This window comes from Hippopotamus amphibius, chromosome 3 (genome assembly GCF_030028045.1).
Source record: "Hippopotamus amphibius kiboko isolate mHipAmp2 chromosome 3, mHipAmp2.hap2, whole genome shotgun sequence".
NCBI classification, from domain to species: domain Eukaryota; kingdom Metazoa; phylum Chordata; class Mammalia; order Artiodactyla; family Hippopotamidae; genus Hippopotamus; species Hippopotamus amphibius.
In genome coordinates, this window is record NC_080188.1 from 151,612,018 (window position 1) to 151,627,106 (window position 15,089).

At 38.7% G+C, this 15,089-nt stretch overlaps 1 protein-coding gene across 8 annotated transcripts in view; it reads left to right on the plus strand.

Moving 5' to 3' along the window:
* RGS7 (regulator of G protein signaling 7) overlaps positions 1-15,089 on the plus strand; it is a 650,352-nt gene that overhangs the window by 87,790 nt on the left and 547,473 nt on the right. For 5 of the 8 annotated variants that reach the window (XM_057728889.1, XM_057728892.1, XM_057728888.1 and 2 more), the window contains exon 2: positions 6,584-6,671. The exons of the other annotated variants lie outside the window; for them this stretch is intronic. In XM_057728889.1, coding sequence (XP_057584872.1) covers positions 6,584-6,671 — 88 coding nt within the window. The remainder of the gene's footprint in view (positions 1-6,583; positions 6,672-15,089) is intronic. 8 annotated transcript variants of the gene reach the window in all.

The following is a 15,089-nucleotide window of genomic DNA, read 5'->3' on the forward strand; positions in this document are numbered from 1 at the left end:
TTTGATGCCATAAGTACACTCATAGTACACTGCTCTGACCCTTCTCACTTCTGTCAATAAACCATGTGGCTATCCAGATAATATAGGAGCATGCCCAAGTTAACTTGAATAATCAATCCATCCTATATAAGTAAATGTCTTTTCAGTGCTCTGGTTGTGGTATAATCTGAAAGAACATATTTAGAAGGTGAGTGATACAGATAATTTAGTATAATTTCTCAGCTTAATATAAACCAGGGGAAACCTAGGCTTGCAATTTTCCATTGTCAGTCATGAGAGTGGGAGGAAATACTGAATGTGACCACCGGACATTTCCATGGGCAGTAATGAGGTTTTACTAGTAATATAATTGTATTCATTTTAAAACTGGAAAAGTCATGAGTAATAAGCCAGTTTAAACCATCCATTAAAATCTTTCTAACTTAATTTCTATATTTTCCACTTAAAATACGTTAGAGTTTACTTTAGCTTTCTCAGTTAATGTCATAATCATCTGCATAGATTACACTGGTATTTCTTCATCTGTAAAATTTCTACAAATACCCATGTTATAAAATCATAATAAATAATATTCGTTCCGGGTATAAAGTTGCCTTAGAATGGCATCGTTACTAAAATTAATTTAAATAGTTCTGTTATTTGTGCAGTCTTTGCCTCTTCAAAAAATTCATGGAAAGTTTAGTTTAATTAATCTTTGTTCAGTTAGGTGTCTGTGTAATATAGCCAATTTGGTGTCTCCTCATTTTACACATTCAGAAAAAGTTTTAGTGGCTACCAAGTATCAGCACCAGTCTAGATGCTGAAAATATAAAGATGAAGGAGATTTCTGGATGGATGTAAGAAGTTACAAGACACTATCACTCCCACACTAATTTTGACATCAATCCAGATACTCTACAATATTGTAACCTTTCAAATCCATCAAAGCTCAGTAAGAAAAGAAAGCTGAATTAACTAAATTCCAGAAAGTGACAGGCTGTTTCTATGAGAGGGGCGTCCCATAGTTGCTTTCATTCTTGGTTGATCAGTAGGAGAGGAAAAATCTACCATAGACAAAAGGATAAAGGGAAATCACTTTAGCTTTTGACAGTTGCATGTGAGTTGGCATGAAGGATTAGAATTCCAAGAAGCTCCAGACACAGCATATCTGCATCCATCTGCCAACTCTTTTCCAGGGACCTTCACCAATTGTACAGAGGTACAATGCCAAATAATGGTATCAGAGCAAGTTTGCTGAATGAATTTATCCCTGAGATGTGACAGGCCTTTCTTAAATACAAGGCAGAAGACTACTGAAGGCTAGGGATAGGGCAGGAGAGATAAGACAAGTCTCTCTCAGGCATTTTAGACCTTCGTCTGGTACACTATAGTAGCCCCCTAAAGGCTGGGAGTGGGGCAAGAAAGCTGATATCATCTCACTAGAGTAATTGGGGATTTTACAGAATGTACGGTAAAAGCCTTCTGAAGGCTAGTGTTCAGGTAGTAGTACTAAGAGAGATACCTTGAGGTACACAAAGCTATAAATGGGACTGGCGAAAAAAGATAACTCCCTAGAGGCCAAAAAAAAAAAAAAAAAAGCTGGAAGATGAACTGAAAAGTAGGTAGAGATTTCTCAGAGCTTGAAAATTTGGTGGCTGAGTGCTAAAGCAGAACAGTATTCCTAGAGACTTGTCAGTGGCCCAGTCTTGTTGAGGGGAAAGTCCTAATCATGTCTTTAAACTTTTGAAGCCAGTGCATAACTAAATCTGACTAAAGCTAAACTTTAGCCAAGACACATCTCAACTACAGATTGTCCTAACTCAGCCCCAACAGAAGAAGGAGTGCTTCCTTTCTTAGGAATTACTATTATTTACTATAGTCTCTAATATCATTTTACCTACAATGTCTGAACCACAATAAAAGTTTATGAAGTATGCAGAGAGATAGGGAAAATGACTCGACATCAAGAGAGGAAATAGTAAGAGTGGACTAAGGGGTGGACTGTTAGATGATGGAATTATCAAACAGATTTTAATAAGCCCATGATATATATGTTAAAGGACCAGTGGAAAAGTAGACAAAATATGTAAACATACAGGAAATTTCTGCAGAGAGATAGAAACTATTAAAAAAAAGAGCCAAAAGACTATGCTAGAAGTGAAAACTACAAAATAAAAAATAAAAAAATTACTTGATGAACTTTATAGCAGATAGAGGAAAGGATTAGTAAACCTGAACAAGTGAAAAGTGAACAAATGATCCAAACTATAAAATAAGGAGAAAAAAAAAAAAAAAAGAGGAAAAAAGTGAAACAAGCTGCTTGAAACCAGGGGAAGATTTCAAATGGTCTAATCGTAGGTAATTAGAACCTATGGAAAAAGAAGAGAAGAGCAGAGAGAAAAGAAATATTTGAAGAGAGAGTAGCTGAGAATTTTTCAAAATTGATTAAAGACCTTGACAAAAGATCTGGAGAAAGACTGGATATATAGATGGGGTTTAGAACTTCTTTTCAGATTGGGTATTCAAGGAATGCTTACATGAGATTAGCATAATTTGAGCAGAAATCATTAGCCATGGTAAAATATAGTTGAGAGCCTTCTAGGGTGACAAAACAAACAAAAGCCCTAAATTGGTAGTAATCCTGGTGTGTTTGAGGGTGTCAGGAAGCCAGTGAGGGGTAAGCTGTGGGAAATAGTGTATAGAGGTCAGCAGGAGTGAGATCATATGACCTTGAGTAGGCCATTGCAAGAGGTGATTGGCATATTCTGCTATGGGAAGATATTGGCAGGTCTTCATGCATTTAGTGGGAATAGTTTGAACTATGGGAGTACCTGGACGCATTTTCATTCTGATTTCCTTTTTTTAACCTTTTGAGATATAAAAATGTTAATTCAGGAAAGATTCTTTATTTGTCTCTCTAGTCAAGCTCATCGGGAAGCTCTGAGGTCATCTTTGGGTGAGGATAATAATAATTTTAAAGGTTATAAGAACTATTTACAGTTTTGCACTTTTAAATTCACATTTTAAAAGAAACATTTTAGCCAGATTAGTTTCCACCAGCAGAAAATACACAGGTTAATTTTCCACATAGGTCAAAAGTGAGATGATGAATGCTTCAGCCACTGTGGTGATATTTTAAATAGAATTGCAGAAGGCAAAAGAGACATTTGTTAAATGTCTGAATGGGGAGTTTTATTTCTATGAATGTTACTTCATAGTCATTCTGAATGTCAGGTCTTCTGTACTTCTCATGACCCAGGACAATAACCTACTTGAAGAGTGAAAAGCATATTCACTAGAGCTTCAATTGGTGGAGTTTTCTTTAAACTAGGTTAAAATTTCTTTAAAGTAAGTTAAACTTAAAGTTTTCTTTACTAAGACAGGCAGTTGATGTTTGAGGTATCAGTACACTTTCCAAGGCCACCAGGTTGGGAAAAATTGCTTTAGTTTTCATGTAGGCCATGGGGATATGGCTTAAATTTTGTCTGTTAAAAAAAATAAGTTTAGACAAGAGGGCAGACAGCAGTATCAAGCAGTATCAGCAGTATTTCATCTTGCAGAACTGAAAACCACAGCCACAGAAAGATAGAGAAAATGAAAAAGCAGAGGACTTTGTACCAGATGAAGGGACAGGATGAAACCCCAGAAAAACAACTAAATGAAGAGGAGATAGGCACCCTTACAGAAAAAGAATTCAGAATAATGATAGTGAAGATGATCCAGGACTTTGAAAAAAGACTGGATGCAAAGATCGAAAAGTTTACCAAAGACCTAGAAGAATTAAAGAGCAAACAAACAGAGATATGCAACACCATAACTGAAATGAAAAATACACTAGAAGGAACCAATAGCAGATTAACTGAGGCAGAAGGGCGAATAAGTGACCTGGAAGACAGAATGGTAATCATCACTGATGCAGAAAAGAATAAAGAATGAAAAGAACTGAAGACAGCCTAAGAGACCTCTGGGACAATGTTAAACGCACCAACGTTCGCATTATAGGGGTCCCAGAAGGAGAAGAGAGAGAGAAAGGACCTGAGAAAATATTGGAAGAGATTCTAGTTGAAAACTTCCCTAACATGGGAAAGAAAAGAGCTACCCAAGTCCAGGAAGCGCAGAGAGTCCCAGGCAGGATAAATCCAAGGAGAAACATGCCAAGACATATAGTAGTCAAGCTGACAAAAATTAAAGACAGAGAAATGTTATTAAAAGCAACAAGGGAAAAACGACAAATAACATACAAGGGAACTCCTATCAGGTTAACAGCTGATTTCTCAGCAGAAACTCTGCAAGCCAGAAGGGAGTGGCATGATATATTTCAAGTGATGAAAGGGAAGAACCTACAACCAGGAATACTCTACTCAGGAAGGATCTCATTCAGATTCGATGGAGAAATCAAAAGCTTTACAGACAAGCAACAGCTAAGAGAATTCAGCACCACCAAACCAGCCCTACAACAAATGCTAAAGGAACTTCTCTAAGCAGGAAACATAAGAGAAGAGAAGGACCTACAAAAACAAAACAATTCAGAAAATGGTGATAGGAACATACATATTGATAATTACCTTGAATGTAAATGGACTGAATGCACCAACCAGAAGACACAGACTGGCTGAATGGATACAAAAACAAGACCCATATATGTGCTGTCTCAAAGAGACCCACTTCAGACCTAGGCACACATACAGACTGAAAGTGAGGGGATGGAAAAAGATATTCCATGCAAAGGAAAATCAAAGAAAAGGTGGACTAGCAATACTCAGATAAAATAGACTTTAAAATAAAAAATGTTACAAGAGACAAGAAAGGATATTACATAAAGATCAAGGGATCAATCCAAGAAGAGGAGATAATTATAAATATATATGCACCCAATATAGGAGCACCTCAATACATAAGGCAAATGCTAACAACTATGAAAGAGGAAATGCAAGGCAGAAATAGAGACACAGGTGTAGAGAACAAACACGTGGACACCAAGTGGGGAAAGCAGGGAGGGTTTGGGGGGAATGAATTGGGAGACTTGGATACCAAATTGTACACTCTAAATATAAAAAAAAAAAGAAGTTAGCAAATTCTGGATACTATGTTTAAAGTTAAAGAATAAAAAATCTAATTTTAAATCAATAAAATTAAATGTATAATCAAGCACAAAAAAAATAAGTGTAAGTAGATTTAGGATGAAGTTTTATCTTTGTAAGATTTGCAATGCAAAAAACAAATGACCCCAAGATCGTTAAAAGAGGAGTTTTTCTGCACCCCAAGATAGATGGAAGAAATACACTTCTGTTGTTCCAGTGTCCAGTTTTAAATATGGTGCTTGTTAGGCCAAAGGCATGGACTTGCTCGTGCCATACAATGTCCTTAGCCTTATTCTGCCTGTCCACCGAAGTGGAGAATTTCAGTAGGAATTGGCCCTGTGGGAGGGACTGCCATTTTACAGCTAGGACCCTTGAGGGTAGTCAAGGAGGCAGAGACAGGCATTCATCAGTGGAGCCAGTGGAGTCTGGCAGGGCTGGCACAGTAGGCCTCCCAGAGAGGGTGAGGCTTAAACCAGTTCTAAAGGAAGTGAGGTGAATTAACTAAGACTTCATAATACTCACGGTCTTTCAGTTTATTTAAAAAACAAACTTATATCTGTTCTTATGTGCTATCCAGCTCATTTCACTTGCTGATAATTGCACTGCCAAAAGTAACGATGTTCAGAAAGAATCAGCTATTTCTAACTCAGCTTCATAACGCCCTAAGTTTGCCAACTACTTTTGAGTCCATGGCCCTAAATGGCTAGAATGGTTTACAATGCAGGATTTGTTCTTGTATTGTTCAGGCAGTAGTGTAAAATTCTACTGGAAAATCCATAGATTAAGTTTGAAAACAGGTCTAATGTGGGATACCTATGATGCATTTAGATTGGGGAAATGTATTTATGGTTCAAAGAATAGCAGATCTCCCATTTATCATCAGAATCACTTTTCATTCTTTTAAAATTTTTGTTTCTATTTTCTCTTTTTTTCAATCACTTTGACTCAATCTTTTCTTTACCCTTTTCCTTGCTTTCTAAATCTGACCAGAGGCATGTGAACAGACAAGCTGAATGCATATTTCTGGCAATTATTCCTGGAAAAAGCTTTGGAAAATTATGTGACTGTTGTATTACCATGTCTACCTGGTAGAATCTATCAAGATAAAAATACATGACTCAGCAGGAGTCCTTACTTGAGGACCCCTGGGAGTGAAATGGGTCGTTGAATCCAGTCTTGTTTCAGGTTTGTTTTTGCTTGCTGGCGTCCTCAGACGTTGTATTTTTCCATAGCTACTGAAGAAATTTCTTATATATTTATCTAAACAAAGAGTCAAAGTTTCAAGATAATAGTACAGGTTTCTAGTTGAGCATGGAGCTTTGAACATGTGGTTCACCTTAGTTCCCTTCTAAAAGTCCACTTAGATGCTGGTGTAAGGCATAAAAGTAAAGTTCAGTAGTGAAGAGGAAGGAGAGACGTCAGGAGTGGGCTAGAGGTGCCCACACATTTATGGAATATGTAAAGAGGATGGAGGAGTGGGGACTCAATTAACAGTGAGATGAAGCTGTAATTTATGCCTATAGATGTCATCAAGCAACACTCCACAGATTCCCAGAAAGGCAGCATGATTGGAGGCTCCAGGTACCACAGACAGAAGGGATAAAATACAAGGTAAGACTGTAGGAAAATCAATCTACATGTAGCATTTAAACCTCCACTTTCCCTCCCATACCCTATAGTGCCAGGCAGCCACCCCTACCCTTGCTTCTGTAGGAGCCTAGAAATCTACAGCTGGAAAAACAGACCGGAGAAACTGTTGCTTCAGGGAGCCCAGGCACGTTGCAGGCCTGTGTTCTCAAGCAGGGGCTATTTTGCTCCCCACCCTCTGGGGGATATTTGTTAATATCTAGAGACATTTTAGTTGTCACAATTTGGGGAGGCTTCTGGCATCTAGTGGTTAGAGGCTAAAGAGCCTAGCAATGCACAGGATGGCCTCTCATAGCAAAGGATTGTCTAGCCCCAAATGTCATTGGTGCTGAGGTTGAGAAACCCTGCTCTAGGGTGAGGAGAGGCACAGGGCTGAATGAAGGGAATTAAGCCAGAGTCTGCACATTGAACATGGGGAACCCCAACTCCTTTCTTTGCTCTGCTCTTGGAATGCCAAACGGCAAGCAGGAGCTCTGATGAATCTCTTCTGTAAGAGAGAAGAAAAGGCCACCAGACAGTGACTTTTGGGGAGGGGAGATGCCAATAAAAATGCTTCTCACTGCCAGATTGTCCAACCACCAATTGGCAAGACCACCAGTACACACAAAGGTCCAATCAACTTGTTAACATTTTAGCTGTAAATATGAATGACAGGAAATAATCTTAGAAATATTTCAGACTCAGACAACATTTTAGAACAACCTCTGGAAAAAAAAAGCATGCAGATAAACTGAAATTAAATTGTAAAAAGTGTAAACAGAGAAAACAAACAAACAAAAAAAGTGTAGGAAAAAGAACACTTCAAAAAAAATCTCATAACAGCCTCAGAGAGATAATAGAGGTTTCAATGTATTCTATACTAAAAAGAGAAATCAGAGAGCAGGAAAGAGCTGTTTGAAATTAAAAATATGTGGTACTTTAAAAAAAGTTAAATGAAAGTTGATTTTTGCTAGGAAGTAAAATAAGAAACAAAGAAGTTGACAGCTGGAGAGGAAAGATGAAAACTGGGACTCTGACATGTATCTACTGGAAGTTCTATAGCGAGAGGATAGAGATAACATGGGCAAAGAAATGAGTGAAACAGTAATGTGAGAATAATTCCTCAAACCAAGTAATATGTCTCTAGAGGGGAAGAACTGCCAAGCGGCCAGCGCCAGAAATTGAAAGAGAAAAATCAAGGCAAATCATTGTGAATTTTTAGAACACTAAAGAGAAAAAATAGGTCCAAATGAAGGACTAGGAGTAGGAATTGGATCAGGCTTCTTAGCAGCAACCTGATCCACTAGAAGTCAATGGACCAGTCCCTTCAGAGTTATGAAGAACAATGGTGTGACCTGGTCACAGTCATCTAACTAGAATTCTGAATACAGTCAGACCCTCCATGACAGATGAGGAAGGAATAAAGGCATTTTCAGACAGGCAGGAGGCCCCAAATCTACCTGTTATGCATTCTTTTTTGAGGAAGATGCTGGAAAAGGGGAGAAGGTACGAGAAATGAACCCAAGATCCTGAAAGCAAGATCCCAACCTCAGAAAGTGTCTGAGGACAGGTGCAGAGCAGCTGTGCCAGTTGGCTTGGTGAGCACCCAGTCCAGCCTGGAGACAGACAGAAACTCTGGAGACAGACAGAAACTCTGGGGCAGAGGTCTCCAGGTAAAGAAAAATGAGAGAGTGTGTTGGCAATGATTTTCTGATTTGTTGGATTAGTGGAACACAGACTTGACTTACTTTTTTTTTTTTTTTTTTTTTTTTTGGTGTACACAACACTATCTTGCAGCAAGTCTTTTTTTTTAAATTTATTATTTTTTGGGGGGTACACCAAGTTCAATCATCTGTTTTTATACACATATTCCCGTATTCCCTCCCTCCTTCGACTTCCCCCCCACCCTCCCTCGAGTCCCCCCCACCCTCCCCGTCCCAGTCCTCTAAGTCATCTTCCATCCTCGAGTTGAACTCCCTTTGTTATATAACAACTTCCTGCTGGCTATCTATTTTACACTTGGTAGTATATATATGTCTGTGCTACTCTCTTGCTTCATCTCAGCTTCCCCTTCACCCCCCGCCCCCCTCAAACCTCGAGTTCTCCAGTCCATTCTCTGCATCTGCGTCCTTGTTCTTGTCTTGTCACTGAGTTCATCAGTACCATTTTTAGATTCCATATATGTGAGCTAGCATACAATATTTGTCTTTCTGACTTACTTCACTCTGTATGACAGACTGTAGGTCTATCCACCTCATGACATATAGCTCCATCTCATCCCTTTTTATAGCTGAGTAATATTCCATTGTATATATATGCCACATCTTCTTTATCCATTCATTTGTTGAAGGGCATTTCGGTTGCTTCCATGTCCTGGCTATTGTAAATAGTGCTGCAATAAACATTATGGTACATGTTTCTTTTGGGATTATGGTTTTCTTTGGGTAGATGCCCAGGAGTGGGATTACTGGATCATATGGTCCAGTAAGTAAGATCATTGACTTACTTAATCATGGCACATACAGAGAACAAAGGTCTGAATTATAGGGCTGTTTTCATAAATACAATGCCAGATCCAAGATCTAAGGAGGTTTGAGGGAAAGGAAGAAAGGATTTGTCTTGATTTTGTTGTCACATTTTATTGGGTTGGCCAAAAAGTTCATTCAGGGTTTTCTGTACAATGCTACCAGAAACCTGAATGAACTTTTTGGCCAACCCAATATATCCAAAAGGCTTGCTTATACTCCTTAAAATAAAATTCTGCTTTTCACTATGTTCCTGAAGTTTCTATCCAATGTTTTAAAAATATTAGGTGTGCCACAAATAAATATTACTTGAATGAATGAATGAATGAAAGTTTCAGCTATGGACCTTGGTTCCACAAATTGTGGAAGACTACAGAAGACTGCACGGAAGTTCTCTATTCTGTCTTGAGGGAGGATAACATACAAGTGAAATAGGCCTGACTCCAAATGAGAAGGCTCGAGAAATGGGGTGTTCATGAGTGACTAAGAACTGGAGTTTTTATTTTATTTTATTTTTTCAATCTTTATTGGAGTATAATAGCTTTACAGTCTTGTGCCAGTTTCCACTGTACAACAAAGTAAATCAGCTGTATTTACGCATATATCCCCATATCCACTCTCTCTTGAGCCTCCCTCCTGAGCATCCCTCCCACCCTCCCTATCCCACCCCCTAGGTCATCAGCAGTTATCGAGTTGATCTCCCTGTGTTGGACAGTTGCTTCCCACTAGCTCTCTGTTTTAGACTTGGTAGTGTATAAATGTCGATACTGCTCTTTCAGTTTGTTCCAGCTTCTCTTTCCCCACATCCCCATGTCCTCAAGTCTGTTCTCTGCCTCTGCGTCTTTTTTCTTCCTCTACCGCTGAGTTCATCAAGACCATTTTTTTTTTTTAGATTCCACATATATGTGTTAGCATACGGTATTTGTTCTTCTTTTTCTGACTTACTTGACTCTGTATGACAGACTCTAGGTCCATCCATCTCACTACAGATAAGTCAATTTCACTCCTTTTTATTGCTGAGTAATATTCCATTGTATTTATGTGCCACATCTTCTTTATCCATTCATCTGTCAATGGACATTTAGGTTGCTTCCATGTCCTGGCTATTGTAAATAATGCTGCAATGAACATTGTGGTACACGAATCTTTTTGAATTATGGTTTTCTCTGGGTATATGCCTGAGCGTTTTTAAATAAAGGAAAAGTAATGGAGAGATTTAGCCAGATATGGAGCCAAGATAATCCTGATAAAAACCACTTTCAAAAATCAAGCAGTGGAGTCAGTGTGTGATCTTGACAACATGCAATTCCCCAGTCCTTGGGGTTTAGCTAACAAACTTAATGAGGCACTTCCAGTTATTTTGCAATCATAGAGACCTGGCATGAAACCAGAGCTATGTGTAGAAGCTGCATAATAGTTTCTAAAATAGGTGAATAACAGTCTTAAAAATTTGGTGTTAATTCTCAGAACAATAATGACTTAAATGAGGTAAAGTCAGAAGAATGGCAAATGGCTCTGAGGCTCTGCAGTCCTAGGTGGAGAATTCTGAATTTTGTGGTTCACAAAACCTTGTGTTCACAAACACCCTCTACAGATCACCTCTATTCCAGCCCCTGGGAACCAGGCTGTCTTGTGCATTGAAAGGCAGGGAGGATCAAGAGGGAGGTGAATATAAATTGTTCTTCTCTAGTACTCAGGTGACTCTGGATCTCTGTGATCTGGATGCTAATATTTTACCCCATGATTCAACCTGAGTAATCAGAGTTTTTTTTTTTTTCCTGAGACTAAATGTCCATCCCGTGTATATTGTTGACTCTTTTATATTTGTTACCCTATGCTTTAAGGGTCCTTATAACACATCCAGCTCCTTTCTTTCCCTTGTTTGTCTAACCCATTCAGGCACATCTTGGAGCCCTTCCCCCAACCCCACCCTTTTGCCCTGACTGCATCCTGAGGATAGATGTTGATCTTGTAGGACTGCCTCTGGGAACACCTCCCATGGCTGTTCTCCACGTGCCTATAGAAAATTTCTCTGCATCTTCTTGGCTTCTGCTGCCTTCCTGGATACCCTATATCAGACCACCTCAGGGATAATCAGAATCAACTGAATGCTTTAACTTTGCCCGTGGGTTTGCTTTGATTGCCTTTTCTTCGCCTTATTGGTGAGGGAGGGATTACCAACCATCCTAAAATTATGGGATGGCTGAACACATGGCACCTGACGCTGGATAGTGAGATCAAAAGCAGTTTATTAAACATATACACTAACAGCCTGGCAGAGGAGAACAGTACCACATAGAGCATGTGAAGGCTGCACTTTGGAACAGAGTGAACAAGAAGGCAATGTAGGTGGTAGCCTTTGTAGTAACAAGAGGTTCAGGTGATCTCTGGTTCCTATGCGCTTGTTTGAATATTTCCAGGGGCTGGCAGGGAACGGAAACACACTATTCAGAGTTAAGCAGATATTGTGTCTGCTCTCTGTGATGAGGAGGGTAGTTTGTTTAGACTGGGGACCTTACCTGTGGGAGCATCCCGGGGAAGGGAACTTGCAGTTGGGCCATTCTAGGCTCCTCCTGGTTTGCCGCAGATTATAAAGACACCTATGATATTGGGCCTTGGTACCTCAGGTTCTTTCCTTCATATCCTGCCCTATTTGTGTGTTTATGTCTGCTTAATCCTTTCCTGTCCCAAACACTGCATTTACCTTTCTGTCTCTTGCAATATCATGGAAGAAAGTCAGTCCACACTCACTGCATTGATCTGTTCAGTTTTATGAGATAAAATAGCTTGATGGAAACTTCAGGATTGTCTGCACGGATAACTTTATTTCATAGCTGAGGGAACGGAGGCTATGGCATGCCTTGATCATAATCCCACAATTAGTATTGCTGCTGGGGCATGATGTTATTAAGATAAAATATTCATTTCTTGATCGACAGTGAGATACTTTGGAATTTTCATCCAGGAGCTATAGAATGCCTGGATCCTCACCAGCTGAAAAGGGACCTTAAATATTTTAAGAATTATAGCAATGGGCCATAGACACATGTCTTTCCTGTGGCCTCTGCAGTACTTGGGATCCATCCAGAGAGGATTCCTTCCGTCTTTTTTTCCCTAGCACACTGTGAATGACTAAGGCATTGCAAGGGGGAATGATGAATGGAGTAGGGCAGTGGGCTCTAACCCTGTGTATGAAGGGCTGAAATTCAGACATTGAGGATATATAAATGTGCCCTAAATTTGCTAAATAATTTTATTTCAGTTGAAAAATTCTTTTTTCCACTTGTCCTTTGAAAATAACTGTTATTTTCCCTGGCCCATCCACACAGTATATATGCAATACATTTCATTTTCATTTCAATGTGAAAATTACCTTATTTTTTTAACATTTTTTTTTAAGTGTCAAACACACTATAAAAATCAGGGAAAACAGCATTTTTCATTTCCTGCTTTCTTAACCATCACCTGTTTTCTATAGGTCTAATATTACTAAATAGTTATTGCTTTCTCCTTGGTTGCAATTAGCATCATGACTGCTGGTCCTTATTTAGCAGCTGTCTTTCAGGTATAAAGGGTAGACTAGAATTCTAGAGTCTAGACTTGAAGGTCTTTTCTAGTGCTAGTATTTTATAATTTAAAACTGTGTCAGTTAAATAAGAGTGGTATCAGTTGAGGTATGAGTACTATGTCATGAGGCCCAGTGGTGCAGATAAGTGGGGATGGCACAAGTGTCCTGCCTGCTTTTTCCTAGACCCTTTTTAACTCTTCGGCCTCAGAAACAAATGTTGCTATTAGATTAGTATTTTAGTGGTATATAATTTGTTCCTGAACTTATTCTTTGTGGTTTCTTTTTAGTCGTTATACTTACCATACCTTTATATGTCATCTCAGTGATAAGTTCCTTGAAAACAGGGCCATGCCTAATTAATACTTGCTGAGTACAATGTGTGCCTCATATTTGCTGCTAAATATTTGCCAGATAGAATTAAATAGAACACTTAAAGTGTTTTTCAACTTTTTGTAACTTGAGAGAAGTTGCATTGGTCCTTAGAATTGGTGCTAGAAACTGAGATGAGGGAGAGTGGGAAAAGGGAAAAGTGGCCTTGGTTATCTGGGCCAAAAAAAAAAAAAATGGAATTGGGGTTCATATCTCTCTGTATAATTTCCTGCATTGTAGTATGGTCCCCTGATGCAATTGACATTGCCTATAGTACTGGAGAATCATCATTTCTATTTAGATGTAGAAGTAAAAGAATGATTGTCTAGATTAGATTGTTTTCTTTGAGTTACTGTAGGAACTCAGCAGTATGGAAATGTGAATTACCGTGTTGCTAGGCAAAGTAAAGTGGTATAGAAAATTTTCCGTGTATCTTGCCTCTCATAGATCATTTGAGTAGTCCTCTCCCTACTTTCCCCCTGAATTTTTGCTTATTAAAATTCAGACCTTAATGTTGTTCACAGAATTTCTAGCCCAAATCAGTTCAATTAGAATCTCCCTATGGTTGTCTGTTCCTTGTTAGGACTGTAAGCTGTTTGACTTGTATGACCTCGGCCTTTTGTAATGCAGGCATGGATTGAGAAGAATGTGTGGTTGTTTGGGGAAAAAAAAAGCCAAAAAACGTTGGATATTATGATTTCCTCATTTTATCTACTTAATTCTGTTCCTTAAAAGAGATAGCATGCATATATGAGTACTGAAAGGCTGCTGTAGCTTTCACTAAATATTTAAGTAAATTAATTGCCTTAGAAAAGATCATCAAAATCTTTAGATGTTATAAATTATGTGATTCAATAAAACTAAATTGTGTCATTAAGCTTCTCCTATTACTTTTTTTTCTTCATATCTATATTGGAGCATAATTGCTTTACAATATTGTGCCAGTGTCTGCTGTACAACAAAGTGAATCAACTGTATTTATACATATATCCCCATATCCCCTCCCTCTTGGGCCTCCCTCCCATCCTCCCTATCCCACTCCCATAGGTCATCACAAGCATCAAGTTGATCTCCCTGTGTTATGGAGGAGCTTCACACTAGCCATCTAGTTTACATTTGGTAGTGTATATATGTCACTGCTACTCTCTGACTTTGTCCCAGCTTCCCATTCCCACTCTGTGTACTTGAGCCCATTCTCTACATCTGCATCTTTATTCTTGCCCGGCCACTAGGTTCATCAGTACCATTTTGTTTTGTTTTATTTTAGATTCTATATATATGCATTAGCATATGGTATTTGTTTTTCTCTTTCTGGCTTACTTCACTCTGTATGACAGACTCTAGGTCCATCCACCTCACTAAAAATAATTTTGTTCCTTTCTATGACTTATATTCCATTGTATATATGTGCCACATCTTCTTTATCCAGTCATCTGTTGATGGACATTTAGGTTGCTTCCGTGTCCTGGCTATTGTAAATAGTGCTGCAGTGAACATTGTGGTACATGTATCTTTTTGAATTACGGTTTTCTCAGGGTATATACCAGGAGTGGGATAGCTGGGTCATATGGTAGTTCCATTTTTAGTTTTTTAAGGAAACTCCATACTGTTTTCCATAATGACTGTATCAATTTACATTCCCACCAACAGTGCAGGGGGTTCCCTTTTCTCCACAGCCTCTCCAGCGTTTATTGTTTTTAGATTCTTTGATGATGGCCGTTCTGACCAGTGTGAGGTGATACCTCATTTAGCTTTGACTTGCATTTCTCTAATGATTAGTGCTGTTGAGCATGATTTCATGTGTTTGTTGGCCCTCTGTATATCTCCTTTGGAGAAATGTCTAAGTCTTCTGCCTGTTTTTGGACTGGGTTGTTTGGGTTTTTTTTGATATTGAGCTGCTTGTATATTTTGGAGATTAATCATTTGTTAGTTGCTTCATTG